Source organism: Chlorocebus sabaeus, chromosome 11, assembly GCF_047675955.1.
Source record: "Chlorocebus sabaeus isolate Y175 chromosome 11, mChlSab1.0.hap1, whole genome shotgun sequence".
NCBI lineage: Eukaryota > Metazoa > Chordata > Mammalia > Primates > Cercopithecidae > Chlorocebus > Chlorocebus sabaeus.
Window position 1 is genome coordinate 19,429,359 of NC_132914.1, and position 14,129 is coordinate 19,443,487.

At 37.3% G+C, this 14,129-nt stretch overlaps 1 protein-coding gene across 1 annotated transcript in view; it reads left to right on the top strand.

The window, feature by feature from the left end:
* Positions 1 to 12,831, top strand: part of PIK3C2G (phosphatidylinositol-4-phosphate 3-kinase catalytic subunit type 2 gamma) — a 383,353-nt gene extending 370,522 nt beyond the window's left edge. The window contains 2 exon segments of the mRNA XM_007967793.3: positions 5,117 to 5,242; positions 12,438 to 12,831. Of these exon segments, the coding sequence (XP_007965984.3) occupies positions 5,117 to 5,242; positions 12,438 to 12,590 (279 nt within the window). The 3' untranslated portion in view covers positions 12,591 to 12,831.
* Positions 12,832 to 14,129: the final 1,298 nt, after the last annotated feature.

The following is a 14,129-nucleotide window of genomic DNA, read 5'->3' on the forward strand; positions in this document are numbered from 1 at the left end:
CAGGGAACTCTTCATGAGGCCGTGGGTGCAGGCTGGAAGAAAGAGGTCAGTGCTGCAGCAATGGAAACCGTGGGCACTTAGGCAACTTCTTCATGTAACTTATTGTGCTACGCCATCAAGGCCAGTTCAGGCCTGATTATGCATATACCAATTTCATTTGATGATGGAGTATTGTGATGCCCACCCAGCTTTATGGCTTCATGAGTGAGATGACATCCAATCTGTGATGGGCAACTCAGGGCACATGGTGACATGGTGGCCCACGGTTGAGCATTCAGTCACCACTAAGGCCTGGTAGCAGGTCAAGAGCTATTACTCAAAAGGAGACAGGTTATCTGCATAAGATGGCAGGTCTTTGCTCCAAAATCTTAAGGGCCTGTGGTGAAATTCACCATAAGGACTTGCCAAAGGCTTCAAACATCGTCTTTTCTGCCACTGACACTTTAAGCAGCATTAGATCTACTGGATCATGTAACCCATGTGGCAAAGCAGCTTGCACAGCAGCTTGGACCTGTTGCAGAACCTTCTCTTCTTCTGAGTCCCACTCAAAACAAGCAGCTTTTCCAGTCACTCAGCAAACGGACCAGGCTAACACACCCAAATGAGGAGTATGCTGCCTCCAAAATCCCATAGGCCCACTAGGCATTGTGCCTGTTTCTTGGTTGTAGGAGAAGCCAGCTGCAACAACTTATCCTTTATCTTAAAAGGGATATATCAACATGCTCCACACCACTGGACCTCTAAAATTTTCACTGAGAGAGAAGTCCTCTGAAGTTTAGTCAGCTTTACTTTCCACCCTCTGTCATACAAAAGTCTCACAAATAAGTCTATAGGTAGCATAATGTCATCAATGTAATGGACCAGTGTGTTATCATGTGAACTAAATTATGACAGAGCTGGAGAGTTGATGTCCCTCTGATGTAGGACAGTGAAGGTGACTTGCTGGTCTTGTCAACTGAAAGCAAACTGCTTCTGCTGGTCTTTGTTTTTGTTTGTTTTGTTTTATTTTGGAGATGGAATTTCGCTCTTGTTGCCCAGGCTGGTGTGCAATGGCACATCTCGGCTCACTGCAACCTCCGCCTCCTGGGTTCAAGTGATTCTCCTGTCTCAGCCCCCAAGCAGCTGGGATTACAGGCATGTGCCACCACGTCCAGCTAATTTTTTATTTTTGGTAGAGATGGGGTTTCTCCATGTTGCTCAGGCTGGTCTCAAGCTCCCGACCTCAGGTGATCCCCCCCACCTCGGCCTCCCAAAGTGCTGGGATTACAGGCGTAAGTCACTGCACCCCTGGTGGTCTTTGTTAACAGGTATTGATACAAATAGCATTTGCCAGGTCAATAGCTGCATACTAGGTATCAGGAGATGTCTTAATTTGTGTAAGCAGTGAACCCACATCTAGTATAGCAGCTGCAATTGGAGTTATCACTTGATTAAACTGATGATAATCCACTCTCATTCTCCAAGATTCATCCATATAGCCAAATAGGCAAATTGAGTGGGGATGTGGTGGGATTCACCCAGAACCCCTGTGTCTTTCAAGTCCTTGATAGTTGTACTAATCTCTGAAATCCTGCCAGTAACATGGCTTTGGTTTATTATTTTCCTAGATAGAGGCAATACTAGTGGCTCCCACTTCACCTTTTTCACCATAATAACCCTCACTTCACAGGTCAGGAAACCAATGTGAGGACTCTGCTAGCTGCTATGTCTATTCCAATTTTGCTTTTCAGAATTGAAGAAAAACCATAGGATGGGTTTGAGAACCCACAGGGCCCACTGTGAGACAGACATGAGCTAAAATTCTATTGATCACCTGACCTCTATAAGCCCCCTACTCTCACTGGTGGTCCACAGTGACATTTTGAGTCTCTTGAATTCAGTGTCAGTTCAGAGCCAGTGTCCAGTAGTTCCCAAAAGATCTGATTATATCCTTTTCCCTAGTGCACAGTTATCCTGGTAAAAACCCATAGGTCCTTTGGATAAAGACTAACAGTATAAATTCTGGATAGTATCCAAGAGTCCTTCCTCAAGGGGACCCAGTGTGTCCTTCATTCAAGGGTTTCTGGATCTGTAAGCTGACTCAAGTCTAGGAATTAATTGAGAGGCCACGACTCTCTGTTTTTATGATTCAGATAAGATTTTATTCACTTGACCTAGATTTTTTTTCTTACAAAAAATCAAATAAGAATTTGTAGTCTTCCTATGGATTTCACTTCAAGGAACACATAAAAGCTAGCCTACATCATGGGTCTGCAGGAATCAGACTGTTCTGATAGCTGCTTTGACCCTGCAGTCCACTATGGTAACCACACTCACCCTGACCAGTTTAGCAAGGCAATTTGGCCCCTGCCACACTGGGGTTTAATTATCCCCTTTGCATTTAGGTTTCCCGATTCGATGACTGCAGTTCCTACTGTGAGGCTTGGCTTACATAGAAGAGTGATCACAGAGCTTTTCAAGGATGCTGGGCCTCCCCTCACAAATTTATTTCTCACAGTGTTGTTGAAAATTGTGTCTTCTGATTACTCTCAATGTGGGTGAGTAGGTCTTATATGACGAATCCACTCTCCCTATGCTTTTAATCCTTTCCACTACATTAAATCAAGGCAGGTCCAGCCTGTCCACCTTTTGGTCCGTGTGTCAGTCAACCCAACACACTGTTAGAACCCTTTCTGATTCCCCAAGCTTCAACATTAAATGAAGAATCTCTGCTTAGTGAGCCCAGAACAACAAAAAAATTTAACTTAATACAACTTTATGTTCTTTTTACTGTTATTTCACACCCTTAGTATCCATTCCTACACCTATTACCCAGATTTCTGTCTGTATGAATTAGAAAACTCAAGTAATTCTTTTGGAGTGTAGCACACATCTTCATGGGTCACACTTTGAACCTCAACTTTAGGGGCCAGCTGGGATTTGAGTTTGGTTATAGGACTAGAAGCAGAGAGAGATGAGAGATGGGGTAGAGGTAAAGGGTTTCTCAGGAGAATTAAAATTGTCTTGCATAGCAGCTGCCTCAGAGGAGGCTATCTCTATTTGCTCAGACAGTGCAGAGCTGATCCTCCCAGAGGGTGGAGATGAAGTAGAGAAGGAGATACCACTGGAGACAAGGAGGCCACTTCCACTAGAAAGGAAGACTCCTCAGAATTTAGGAGCTCCATGTCCCAAACTTGATCAGCGACTTTCTACACAACCCCCATCCCAACTTACAGAATCTCATCAATGCTTCCCTTTAACAGTAGACACTTCGTGAAGCTTGGAGTTCAACTTGCATTGTAATTAAACCAGTGTCAAGCTGAGATTCTGCATTTGGTGTTAAGCAATCTCAACCCTACAGTAAGTTTTAGGTCATTTATGCAGTGCTTGAGTCACATAACACCCTTACAGACAAACCTAGAAATAATGTTTAACCAGATATCTAGGCATCCCATGACCCAGCCATATTGACACACAAAACTAACCATCACAACTGCCTAAAGTCACATAGCTGGCAAATTTGGGGGCCCAGGTTTGCAATCAGAAAATCCATTTCCAGAAACATGTTTTACCCACTAAGTTGCAGTATCTAGGGATTATAGGCAGGATATCCTCAAGTTCCAAGACAGATAAGACAGAGAGTTAAACAGAGCAGAAACACTTTTACCACTTCATTCTTCTCACCAAAAAAAAATCTACTCCCAAATATTAATAGCAACTTCTTTCTGTGTCACTGAAGATTTCATTATACCATTGATAGATTTCAGTGCTTCCCCTCCTGGGGGAGGATATCAAATGGCAGAGGTATGCCTTGAGCTCCACTAAAGTACCAGTCATTGTTCTTAACGTTGACAAATGAGTATGTCCAGATATATTTTATCTTATTTGTTAATAACTATAATAAAAACCCAAACTCCCAATGATATGACTTTTAATATGTCATTTAGAACTGAATAAAATTTAGTCCTGTAATAATATATATCATATTTTCTTGCTTTACTATATGCTTTTTTGAGTTCTGAAGAAAGATGTGAAATTAAAGCTAATGGAGCTGCGTGTGGGGGTGCACTGGCTTTTCACATGTGAACATCTCTGTATTTCAGAGCATTAAAATATATTTCTTTAAAATTAGATTTAATAGAATTAGTAAACAAAACAAGCACTTAATTCCTCAAGTTTTATTTTTAAATCATTTACTTTAAATATAAATTATACAAATATTTCTTATTTTATAAAACTAGATTTCAGAGTTTTAGTACCATTTACTCTACAGTTGGTCAAGATCACAAAGGTAAAATCCATTTTTTTCAAGTATGATGGTTTCCAGATTTTTGAAACAGGGGAATCATTCTTCAAATGATCTATTTAGAAATTAACATATCCATAACAGATTTGAAGGCAAGATGGAAAAGGTGGAAACAAGTTCTGAAGCCAGGATGGAGAGCTGAGGAGGAGGGGTTAAGGAAGAACTGAGGAGTGGAGGTCCGGAGATCCACCCATTCAGCCATGCTATTCAGACAACTTCTCAGGCAACTTTTGGAGCACCATAGACCACAATTTAAAAGGGATTATCCAACATAATTTAGTGTAATTTAGATCATAAAATTATTATCATTTTTAAATCTTGTAAGTATATTAAAGTGATAGCTCTAATTAATATTTTAACTATATTTTATTTTAAAATGTGATATTATATAACATACATATACATATTATTAAATGTTACATCTCATTTTATATATTGAACTTGAATTTTTTAATTTTCAAAAGTGGTGTACAGCATCCTGAGGCACTTACATTTTTGTCTCTGCTTGTGGCTAATATTTATCTCTTTACCATATCTGTCAAAATGAAAATTTAGATTTTACAGCAAAAAATTAAAGTAAATTATATGTACTGGACTTTAAATATAGTTGTCTGACACAACACTTAAGATGGCCAGCTTTACTCTTTTAAACTGTAGTTTGGAATTATCTTTGAGCATTGATGAATTTCTTTTGATTTTCTCTTATTTTCAGATCAACAAAATGACTGTAATAAATCCTGATCCTGCCTTTGGTCTGGATATTTAGTAGCTCTGTATTTGTTTTCTTTGATGGCAACATGCATTAATATTTATAACCATTTTCCTTTGCAGCATCTCCCAGATGGCTCTGCGCCCAGTGCACATGTTGAATTTTATCTTTTACCATATCCCAGTGAAGTTCGTAGGAGGAAAACAAAATCTGTTCCAAAATGTACAGACCCCACTTACAATGAAATTGTAAGTATGAGTCATCTTTTGTCCAGTCATTTTGTATTTTTCTTACCATTTTTCAGCTTAACAACCAAATATGGAAAATTTGCAGTAATTGACAGCATTATTTCATGAAGGAAAGATATTTTCCGAAATAGTCGCCGTATGCTTATCACTCTTCTAGATGCTATGGGCACTGGAAAATACAGATACTGCTTTCAAAGCTCTTATAAACCAATTTGCAAGTTGTGGCTAACCTCCAGCAAGAGCCCAAGACTTGTTTTGCATACTAACATTATTCCTGACTTCATCTTATTTTCTCTAACCTTATTCTCCTTTACCTGATTTTCTTTACCTAATAATTTTATCATATACTACCTTGGGTATAACAGTAAATCTCATAAAATCCCTTTTGAAAAACTAAAAAATAAATACAAAATACAAATGGAAGTTAATGTATATTATAAATAGCTCTCTAATTTATTTGTAATGTGCAATTTGAACATTCAACTCCCTAACTTCTTTCTAAGGCAAGCCCCTACATTTATTCTCTTGATTCCATCCTTTCCCATCTCCTCTGCACCTTGCTCAACTCCTTATTTGTGTTCCTTTTCTTATGGCTGTCTCATCCACAGGATCCTCCACTCAGAAATATTAAAAAACAAAAACAAAAAACTCCCCAACTCAGGCTTGCTAAGCAAATTTTCTTTCCCTCCCTATCACCTCCAAACTTTTCCAAAATTAACCCACAAGACCTGCTTTCCCTTCATCTCTCCCTTTCACCCTTGAATGCTTTGCAATGTGGATTCTGACCTTTATTGATAGGAGTCTACTGATGCCCCTTGAATAAAGCACTAACTGCCAAATCCAAAGATCCCTCAGGCTCTCGTGCCTGGATCAGTTATACAGCAGGACTACTGTCCACACCCCCATTCCTGAAATCTCCCTTTTGCTTTTTGAGTTGTACCTTTTCTTAATCCTCTTCCATTTTCGCTACCTACTTTCTCATTTTCCTTCATTGTTATTCTTTCTCTTAAAATATTACTGTTTGCTGAAGTCACATGATCCACCCTCATCTCCTCTTCTTGTATATACTCCCACAATTATCTTATGGATCCACAAAGTTTTATCTATCACCTATAGGTAGGTTGCATCTGAATTGACTCCTAAAACCCTGGTTTCTGTCTCAAGCTTTTTTTTTTTTTTTTTTTTTTTTTTTTTTTGAGATGGAGCTCCTCACTCTGTGTCAAGCAGGCTGGAGTGTAGTGGTGCAATCTCAGCTCACCACAACCTCCACTTCCCAGGTTCAAGCAATTCTCCTGTTTCAGCCACCCAAGTAGCTGGGATTACAAGCTCCCACCACCCCATCCGGCTAATTTTTGTATTTTTAGTAGAGACAGGGTTTTGCCATGTTGGTCAGGCTGGTCTCCAACTCCTGACCTCACGTGATCTGCCCGCCTCAGCCTCCCAAAATGCTGGGATTACAGGCGTGAGCCACCACGCCCAGCCTCTCTCGCACTTCTACCTGATTACTGGAGAGCTCCATCTGAATGTCTCATAGGCACTTTTAGATCAGGTTTTCCTGCATTCGTTCTTTCTTTTATAGATGGTACCTTTGGTGTCAAAACTAAGAAACTCTTTGCCTAGCACTGAGTCTCAACGATTTTCTCTTACATTTTGTTCTAAAAGTTGTATAGCTTTACATTTTACATTTAAGTACATTATCGATTTTGAGTTAAATTTTTAATAAAATGTGATGTTTAAGTCAAGGCTCTTTATTTCCCCATTGTGGATACCAATTATTCCAGCACTATTTGTTGAAAAGGCAATTTTTCCTCCACTGAATTTCTTTTGTACCTTTATCAAAAATCAGTGGGGAATATTTGTGTTCTTACACTCTTTTTGTTGCCCCATACTTAGCCATATTTTCGGATCATACCAGACAGCTTGTCATTCCCTGAATGGACTTCAGGATTTTGTGATAGAACTCATGCCACCATTCACCTCTCTCTGCCCTTCTCTGCCTGCTTTGAGACTGACCTCAGATGTGAACTCTGTGAACACTGTCACCTTGTGGACTCACACCACATTTATAATCCTTTCTTCAGTCCTACACAGTTTTTCTTCTAGTATATCATAAACTTCTCTGGCGGGGTGGGGGGGAGGTAAATGTCTTATCCTTTTTAATATTTTTAACACTTAGTTACCTCTAAAAAGATGTGTAATAAATGTTCGGGGCAGTTTTATATATGACACTTTGTGTGTGTGTGTGTGTGTGTAAAATGCAAATACATGTATATACTGCATATATAGAAAGAGATTCTCTAAACTAGTAAGGAAAAATATTTTCACACTTATTTGTCATGATGTCAACAGTGAGAAGTGTACATCTCCCAGCAATATATCACTGTTTCTTTTCATACTTTTTGAGTACAAGTCTTCATGCCTCACTATCAAGAAACTTCTCAGACCCTGTGTGAGGCGTGAGCATTTTCAGTATAAGAAAACATGTAATAACAAGAAACCACTAACAATTCAGAATAATTTAAATAAACTTGTGTTTTATTTCAAGCTTTACGTATTATAAGAAAACAGTAGTAAATATATATTCGTGGACGATTACTTTATAATTCTTGGTGTGCACATAACTTTTCTGAGGGCTTGCAATAATCTAGGTCCTCACACATCCATACCCCATTGATTAAAAATCACTACAAATCTTTCTCAATTGATCTATACTTGTCGCATGAATAGACACTTTATACTCTGGACACATTTTAAATTGCTTCAAAAACCACGGCCCATGCATAGCTAATTCTAATCAGAACATAGTCCAATCAAGCAGAAATTTGAAGTAGTGTGTGCACAAGTGACGATTTTAGTAGTGTAGGCATTAGGACAGTAAGAGGTTTCTACATCATATAAACAATTCTAGCAACGAAGCTGGTTGAATTCCAAGAGCCAAAAGGAAAAAAAGGCCACAATGGCTAATTTAATTTTTTTCAGTCTGTGTCTGTATCAACACAACAAGAATATTTATAAGAAATGCAAAGAAGCACACTAGATTTTAACTCTGATTTTACTTTCTCTTGCTCTCAGTAGTGATGTAGGACCCCATCTTTGTGTCAAACTCCTCAGTCTCTTGTGTGCAACCTCAAGAACACCTTACTAGATGTCTTTACCAATAAACCCAGTGCTGACTAGAGAGCCCAGTGAGTTATCACAGGGCATCTACCTTGTTTTAAACTTTTCCTCCGCTTCCGTCGCCTCGCCGAGTACTGCTGCATCAACCACTCACCACAGCTGGGATTTCTCAAACTGTAAAAGCCGTGTACTGCTCTGTGAAGTGGGAGAGGATGACCTCACTCTCCTCTTTATATAAATCTCTTAGAGGAGTACAAAGAAGATATTACATTGCATACCAATGTCTTACAAAGCCTTTTGTGAAAATAGTTCTTTTTATTTTTATTCCTATCCTCCTTTCTCTTTAATATCCAGAGATGAGAAAGGCTGGGTCGGGGACACAGACAAGTGACAGAGTCTCCACCCTTCACATACTGAGGCTTTGATGCAGGGCCAAGCTTGTCTATTTGACCCTTTGCAGAGTGAGTCCCATTAGGCTTCATCAGCAGTCTCCCTGAAAACCCCTGTCATTTATAAATCCCAGTGATGGGCACGGCTGGTCTCAAGATGGGGCTGGGGCTGGGGGTGCGAGTGCTCAGGGAACTGCCATACAGCTTGAAGAAGCAAAGCTGAGATTCCGGGCTCCAAAGCCTCTTTCCACGCCATTACTTTTGCCATCTTGTTAAAAACCATCATTTTTCTCACAATTCATTAGAAATACAGAATTTCTACCCTATGACAAAATTACATGCTTATAATCAATATATTTTGTATATTGCAATCTTTTCTTATATATTATTCTGTTGTAAGGTATAAAGGGAAAATTAGAAAGAACAGAACAGGAACGTTCTATGCATTTTACATGCCTTAAAATATCCTGCAGAATATACAGTGATTACTTAGCACAATGCCAAGTATATGGCACACTCAGGAAGCTATAGTTATTGCTATCTGTGTTATAATCTTATTGCAACTTCAACGTGATGAAAATTGTATTTGTAAGTGAAGACAATGTGACCCAGAAGTCACACAACTATATATTAAGCCCAGAACTGCCTGATTCCAAAGCTCATGGTTACCGCACTACACTATGCTGTGTTATTCCTACCTGTCTCCACCCACGGAGTACTCCTGTTCTCACTTTTGAACTCTTTCTTTCATTATCCTGCCTCCTCTACCACTTCCCACAAGCACTAGAGACACTTCAATTCCTATCTTGTTGTTCTCTCATTTCAATCATGAAAATACACGTTAGAATTATTTACTAGACCCTTGTGTCAACTAATGTTCAGTACATTCTTGGAATGTTCCGTATATGTTAATAGATATGAATTACCTTAAGTGTTTTCTATTAGACGTAATAATTCCAAACCCACACATTTAGTTATTTGTCAGAAGGTAGTAAAGACTTAGCTCATGCCTATAGGTAAAAATTATTAGAAAGAGAAATTAAAAGAGCTATTTATTTTTGGTTCTGAGTATGTACCAGAACCATTTTTTTTTTTTTTTGGTTCTGAGTATGCAGAATATATATTAAATCCTTTGACGAAAGGTCTCAAAGAATATAATCATCTCTGTACTTTGCTAACATTAGCCACTAATTATTCTTTGCTCAGTTAAAAAGAGTACTTACTATTTAACAACATTATGGATGCGCCAAAGCAATTAGAATAAATATTTATCAACTATAATGTGCAATGATTACATGTTTATAAAACTTCAGTCACTTTTAAGAAAGTAACTTTTCTTAATAAAACCAAGGGAAAAAATATATTAAGTAATAAAAAACTTTGGAAGTTCAAATGTTTGTATTTTAACCAGGAAAGCAATTAATTCCTAACGTCACTTCTTGAAGCTTTTAGCTTGCTAAATACCTGGGAGACTCAATTCTGTCTGGAAGGGTTTTCTCCAGTCAATTGATGCAAAATATTAAGAAACAACTGTTCCTTTTTGTGTATTTGATGGATCTTTTTCAGCTATAATTTATTGGTGTCTAATATGTTCCAGGCTTTGTAGCAAGCCTTATATTCATTATCTCATTTCTTCCTCCCTATAATGCTAAAAGGTAAGGATTATTATCATCATTATGCAAATGAGAAAACACACAGTTGACAACAGATTCATGAAAATATAAATTATTGATATGTTTTTTAAAAACTTACAATTTATGACTTATTCATACAATTCACAGAGTCCTTAGCCAGACTTCCCCATTTTTCTGCATCATATACAGTCACACTTTGAGGGTTCATTTCTCTGTCTTCTCTGTAAAATAAGAGAGGAGTTCATCAGCTGAACATGATGCAGGAAGAAAAATGGAGAACAGTTCAGACAGTTCAAAATAGCCACTTAGAGAAAAGAAAAAGGAGTTTACTCTGAAGTCCTGGAAAGATTTCCAGGCAGCATTGGGTGTCCAGTTGTTAAAAAACATGAATTACAGTGGTAGTGTTCGGAGATTTTTTTAAGGAAACTCTTAAAATCCTCTATTATCCCAGGAAAACTCAATAGGTGAAATGGAATAATGTGAATGAGCAACACTAGAAAACTAAACCATAATCTCCTGTATGGAATGAGAGTAAAATTCTGGAAAAAGAGGTAGCCAAGAACACACACAAGGATCAGGGTAGACCGCATTCGCATATCAGATTGCATCTCATGCCCTTTGATTGAACTTATTTACTTATTAAGTGAATCATTATTCAGAGCCACTAGCAGATTGATCTGGAACTGAATTTCACTGATAATGTAATGAAAGGTAGGCCTATGCTGTGCAAAGTACTGGAAACTGAATCCATGCCCTCAGGGGAGGCTGCCCAGTGAACTCAGAGGGCTGCCCTCTGAAGTCGTCTCCTCTGCTTCTTGTTGGCATATATTGAGAAAGTTTCTATCTTGTGACTTGCCTGTAAAAAGCAAGCAAGTTTGTAGCAGTATATGAAATTCCTTTTCTAAATGTGTTCTAAGACATTTCCCTGGTAACCATGCCAGATTTCCACTCAGCTCTCTCCTCCTTTCATGATAAATAACTAATTTCTTTGCACTAATATACCTTTACGTTGCTTTACCACTGCGGGTTGCCGATGGACCTGTAACTCACTTCCTGCACGTTATGAAAGGACAGCTGAACAGATCCCTTTTGAAAAAAAAAAGTCATAAAAAAAGAACAAAACATGAAACTGTATATAAAGCATAATTACAAGTCAGATTCTGAATCAGTGATTATATATAGAAAACAAAAAGAACATCAAAATGTTAACTGTAATTATCTCCCAATGGTGAAAATTCCAATTATTTTCTTCCTTTTTGGTATTTTTATTGTTGTTGTTTCATACAGATTTAATGAATGTGTATTTTCATAATTTAAAAATTAGCAACTTTAAATAAATGAAAGTAACCATAGTATTACTTCTGCACATGTACAAGAAAATATCATTGTGCTGCTTTTAAGTAGCAAAGGGAAATCATAGAAATTGGTCTGTTTTATGGTCACAAAGATGGGAAGCATAAAGACTGGGGATTCCAAAAGAGGGAAGAAGGAAGAAGGAGACCAAGGGTGGAAAAACTACCTATTGGGGGCTATGTTCACTACTTGGGTAACATGATCATTAGAAGCCCAAACCACAGCATCACACAATATACCCCTGGTACAAACCTGCACGTCTATTCCCCTGAATCTAAAATTGAAAAAAAAAAATTGGTCTGTTTTTCCTCAGTAACATTCAACACAGAAGAATGATGTTCTTTTTTTATTTTTATGAATACATAATAGCTGAACATATTTATGGGATATAGAAGGTAAAGAATATTTAAATTTCTTCCTAGAGAGTAATTTACCATCTTTCTAAATATAGAAATTCTTAGTAGAATCAGTAAATTCTAGGATTCTTACAAAAAATAGCCTGTCATTAAACTCTGTTATGTTAGCAGAACCTTTAGCTTTTCAGAATAAAAGTTAGAAATAAAAGAGTCTGACATTAACCTATCTATGCCAGGGTACAAGATATTAGCAGCTAATTTTTTTTTTTTATTAAAAGCAATACTTAAAAAAGAGATGTATTTAAGCATTTCTGAATTATATTTTCATTATTTTCTCCCTCTTTAGGTAGTATATGATGAAGTCACAGAGCTCCAAGGACATGTCTTAATGCTTATTGTGAAGAGTAAAACTGTATTTGTGGGAGCAATTAACATCCAACTCTGTAGTGTCCCACTCGATGAAGAAAAATGGTACCCATTAGGAAACAGTATAATTTGACCATTGCTATGAACATATGCATTATTCATTAACTACTTGTATTTTTTTTCACTTCTGGGCCTCTGAATCTCGTAAGTAAGGCATCTTTGTTGTCAAAGATAGCACAGGGTATTAAGGACACCAAACAAATCAGAATTAGTCTTTTGTGTTGTTTATTTTCTGCCTGTGCTTTCATTGTTTTTTTCATAATCTTTTCTCCTTCAGTGGAGTACTGATTGCATGAAATTTGATGTGTAAAATAATAAAAGACCTTTATTAAATGATTTTAATATATTTTAAATTAAACATAGGTTTACATCTGTTTTAATTGTGTGCCTACAGTTAAAAGCAGTATTTCTAATGTATTTTATAAGAAATATAATCATATAACTAAACCTCATCAATTAATTCAAGATCTAGATATACCTGTAATCTATTTTTAAAATTTAAATTATATATACCTATATACCTACTCATAATCTTACTTATTGAGGGAATTGGTATATTTCAGCAGAATGCTATATTATTTTCTATCAGAAAACCAAAACATAAATCCTGAAATCCTTAAATCCAATTGTTGGCAAAAACTTCTTTGTAGTTTTTCACCCTCTTCACCACCAATCAATTCATTGTCACTGGATTTCTCCCACCCAGAGGCATGATTTAAACTTGGTTATGCCTGGACTCCAAGATCTGAAACTCTGAAACTCTCCCTTCTGATCAAATTTCTTATCTATGCACATTATTTTCCTTACTTCTGAACCTACTTTCATAGTCACCATTACTATGGCAAACTATCCCACAGATTTCCACCTACACAGTGGGTAAAATTTAATGCACTATGCCACATTCTTTAAAACAATCAAAAAAAATTTTTAATCTTGCCATTCAAATTACTGAAAAAATTTAAATCCCTGCTTATTCAATGTTTTCCTGTGTATGAATGAAAAAAAAACTAAGCTTTTTCCCATCACCTCCTATATATCATATGAGCATGTAAATGTATTCATTGAAAATTATTTGAGTGTGTGATATAAGCTAATATGGGCTCATTTGAAATGCATGATCACGCAAGTCAAGTGAGCCCTTAATTCTGTATGTTCTCAGTCCATTACTCTCCCTTTCTGCTGGACGATTATACACCCTTCTCTCTGCTGAAACCTCAGCATCTTCTCCCCTAATCCTCACTCTCAGCTGATGGCATTGTTTCCTACATCACTTAAAAATTAGAATCAGTCAAAAGAAACTGCCACAGACTTTCACAACTGCATCTACCCAGGTAAGCAAATTCCATGTTCCACCTTTATGCTTATCACAGAGAAGAGTTAGCCATGCTCCTATCCCAAACCAGTCTCCCAACTTGTACATTTGACCCCATCTCCTCTGACCTACTCCAAAACATTGCTACTGAAATCCTCTTCTACTCAAAGCATCATTTCTGTACTATCTACTGGATAATTCTGGACAGCATGCAACATGATGTTATGTCTTCCATCATAAAATTAAAACTTTCTCGTTACCCTACTTCCCTGCCAAATGCTGACCCATTGCCCTGCTCCT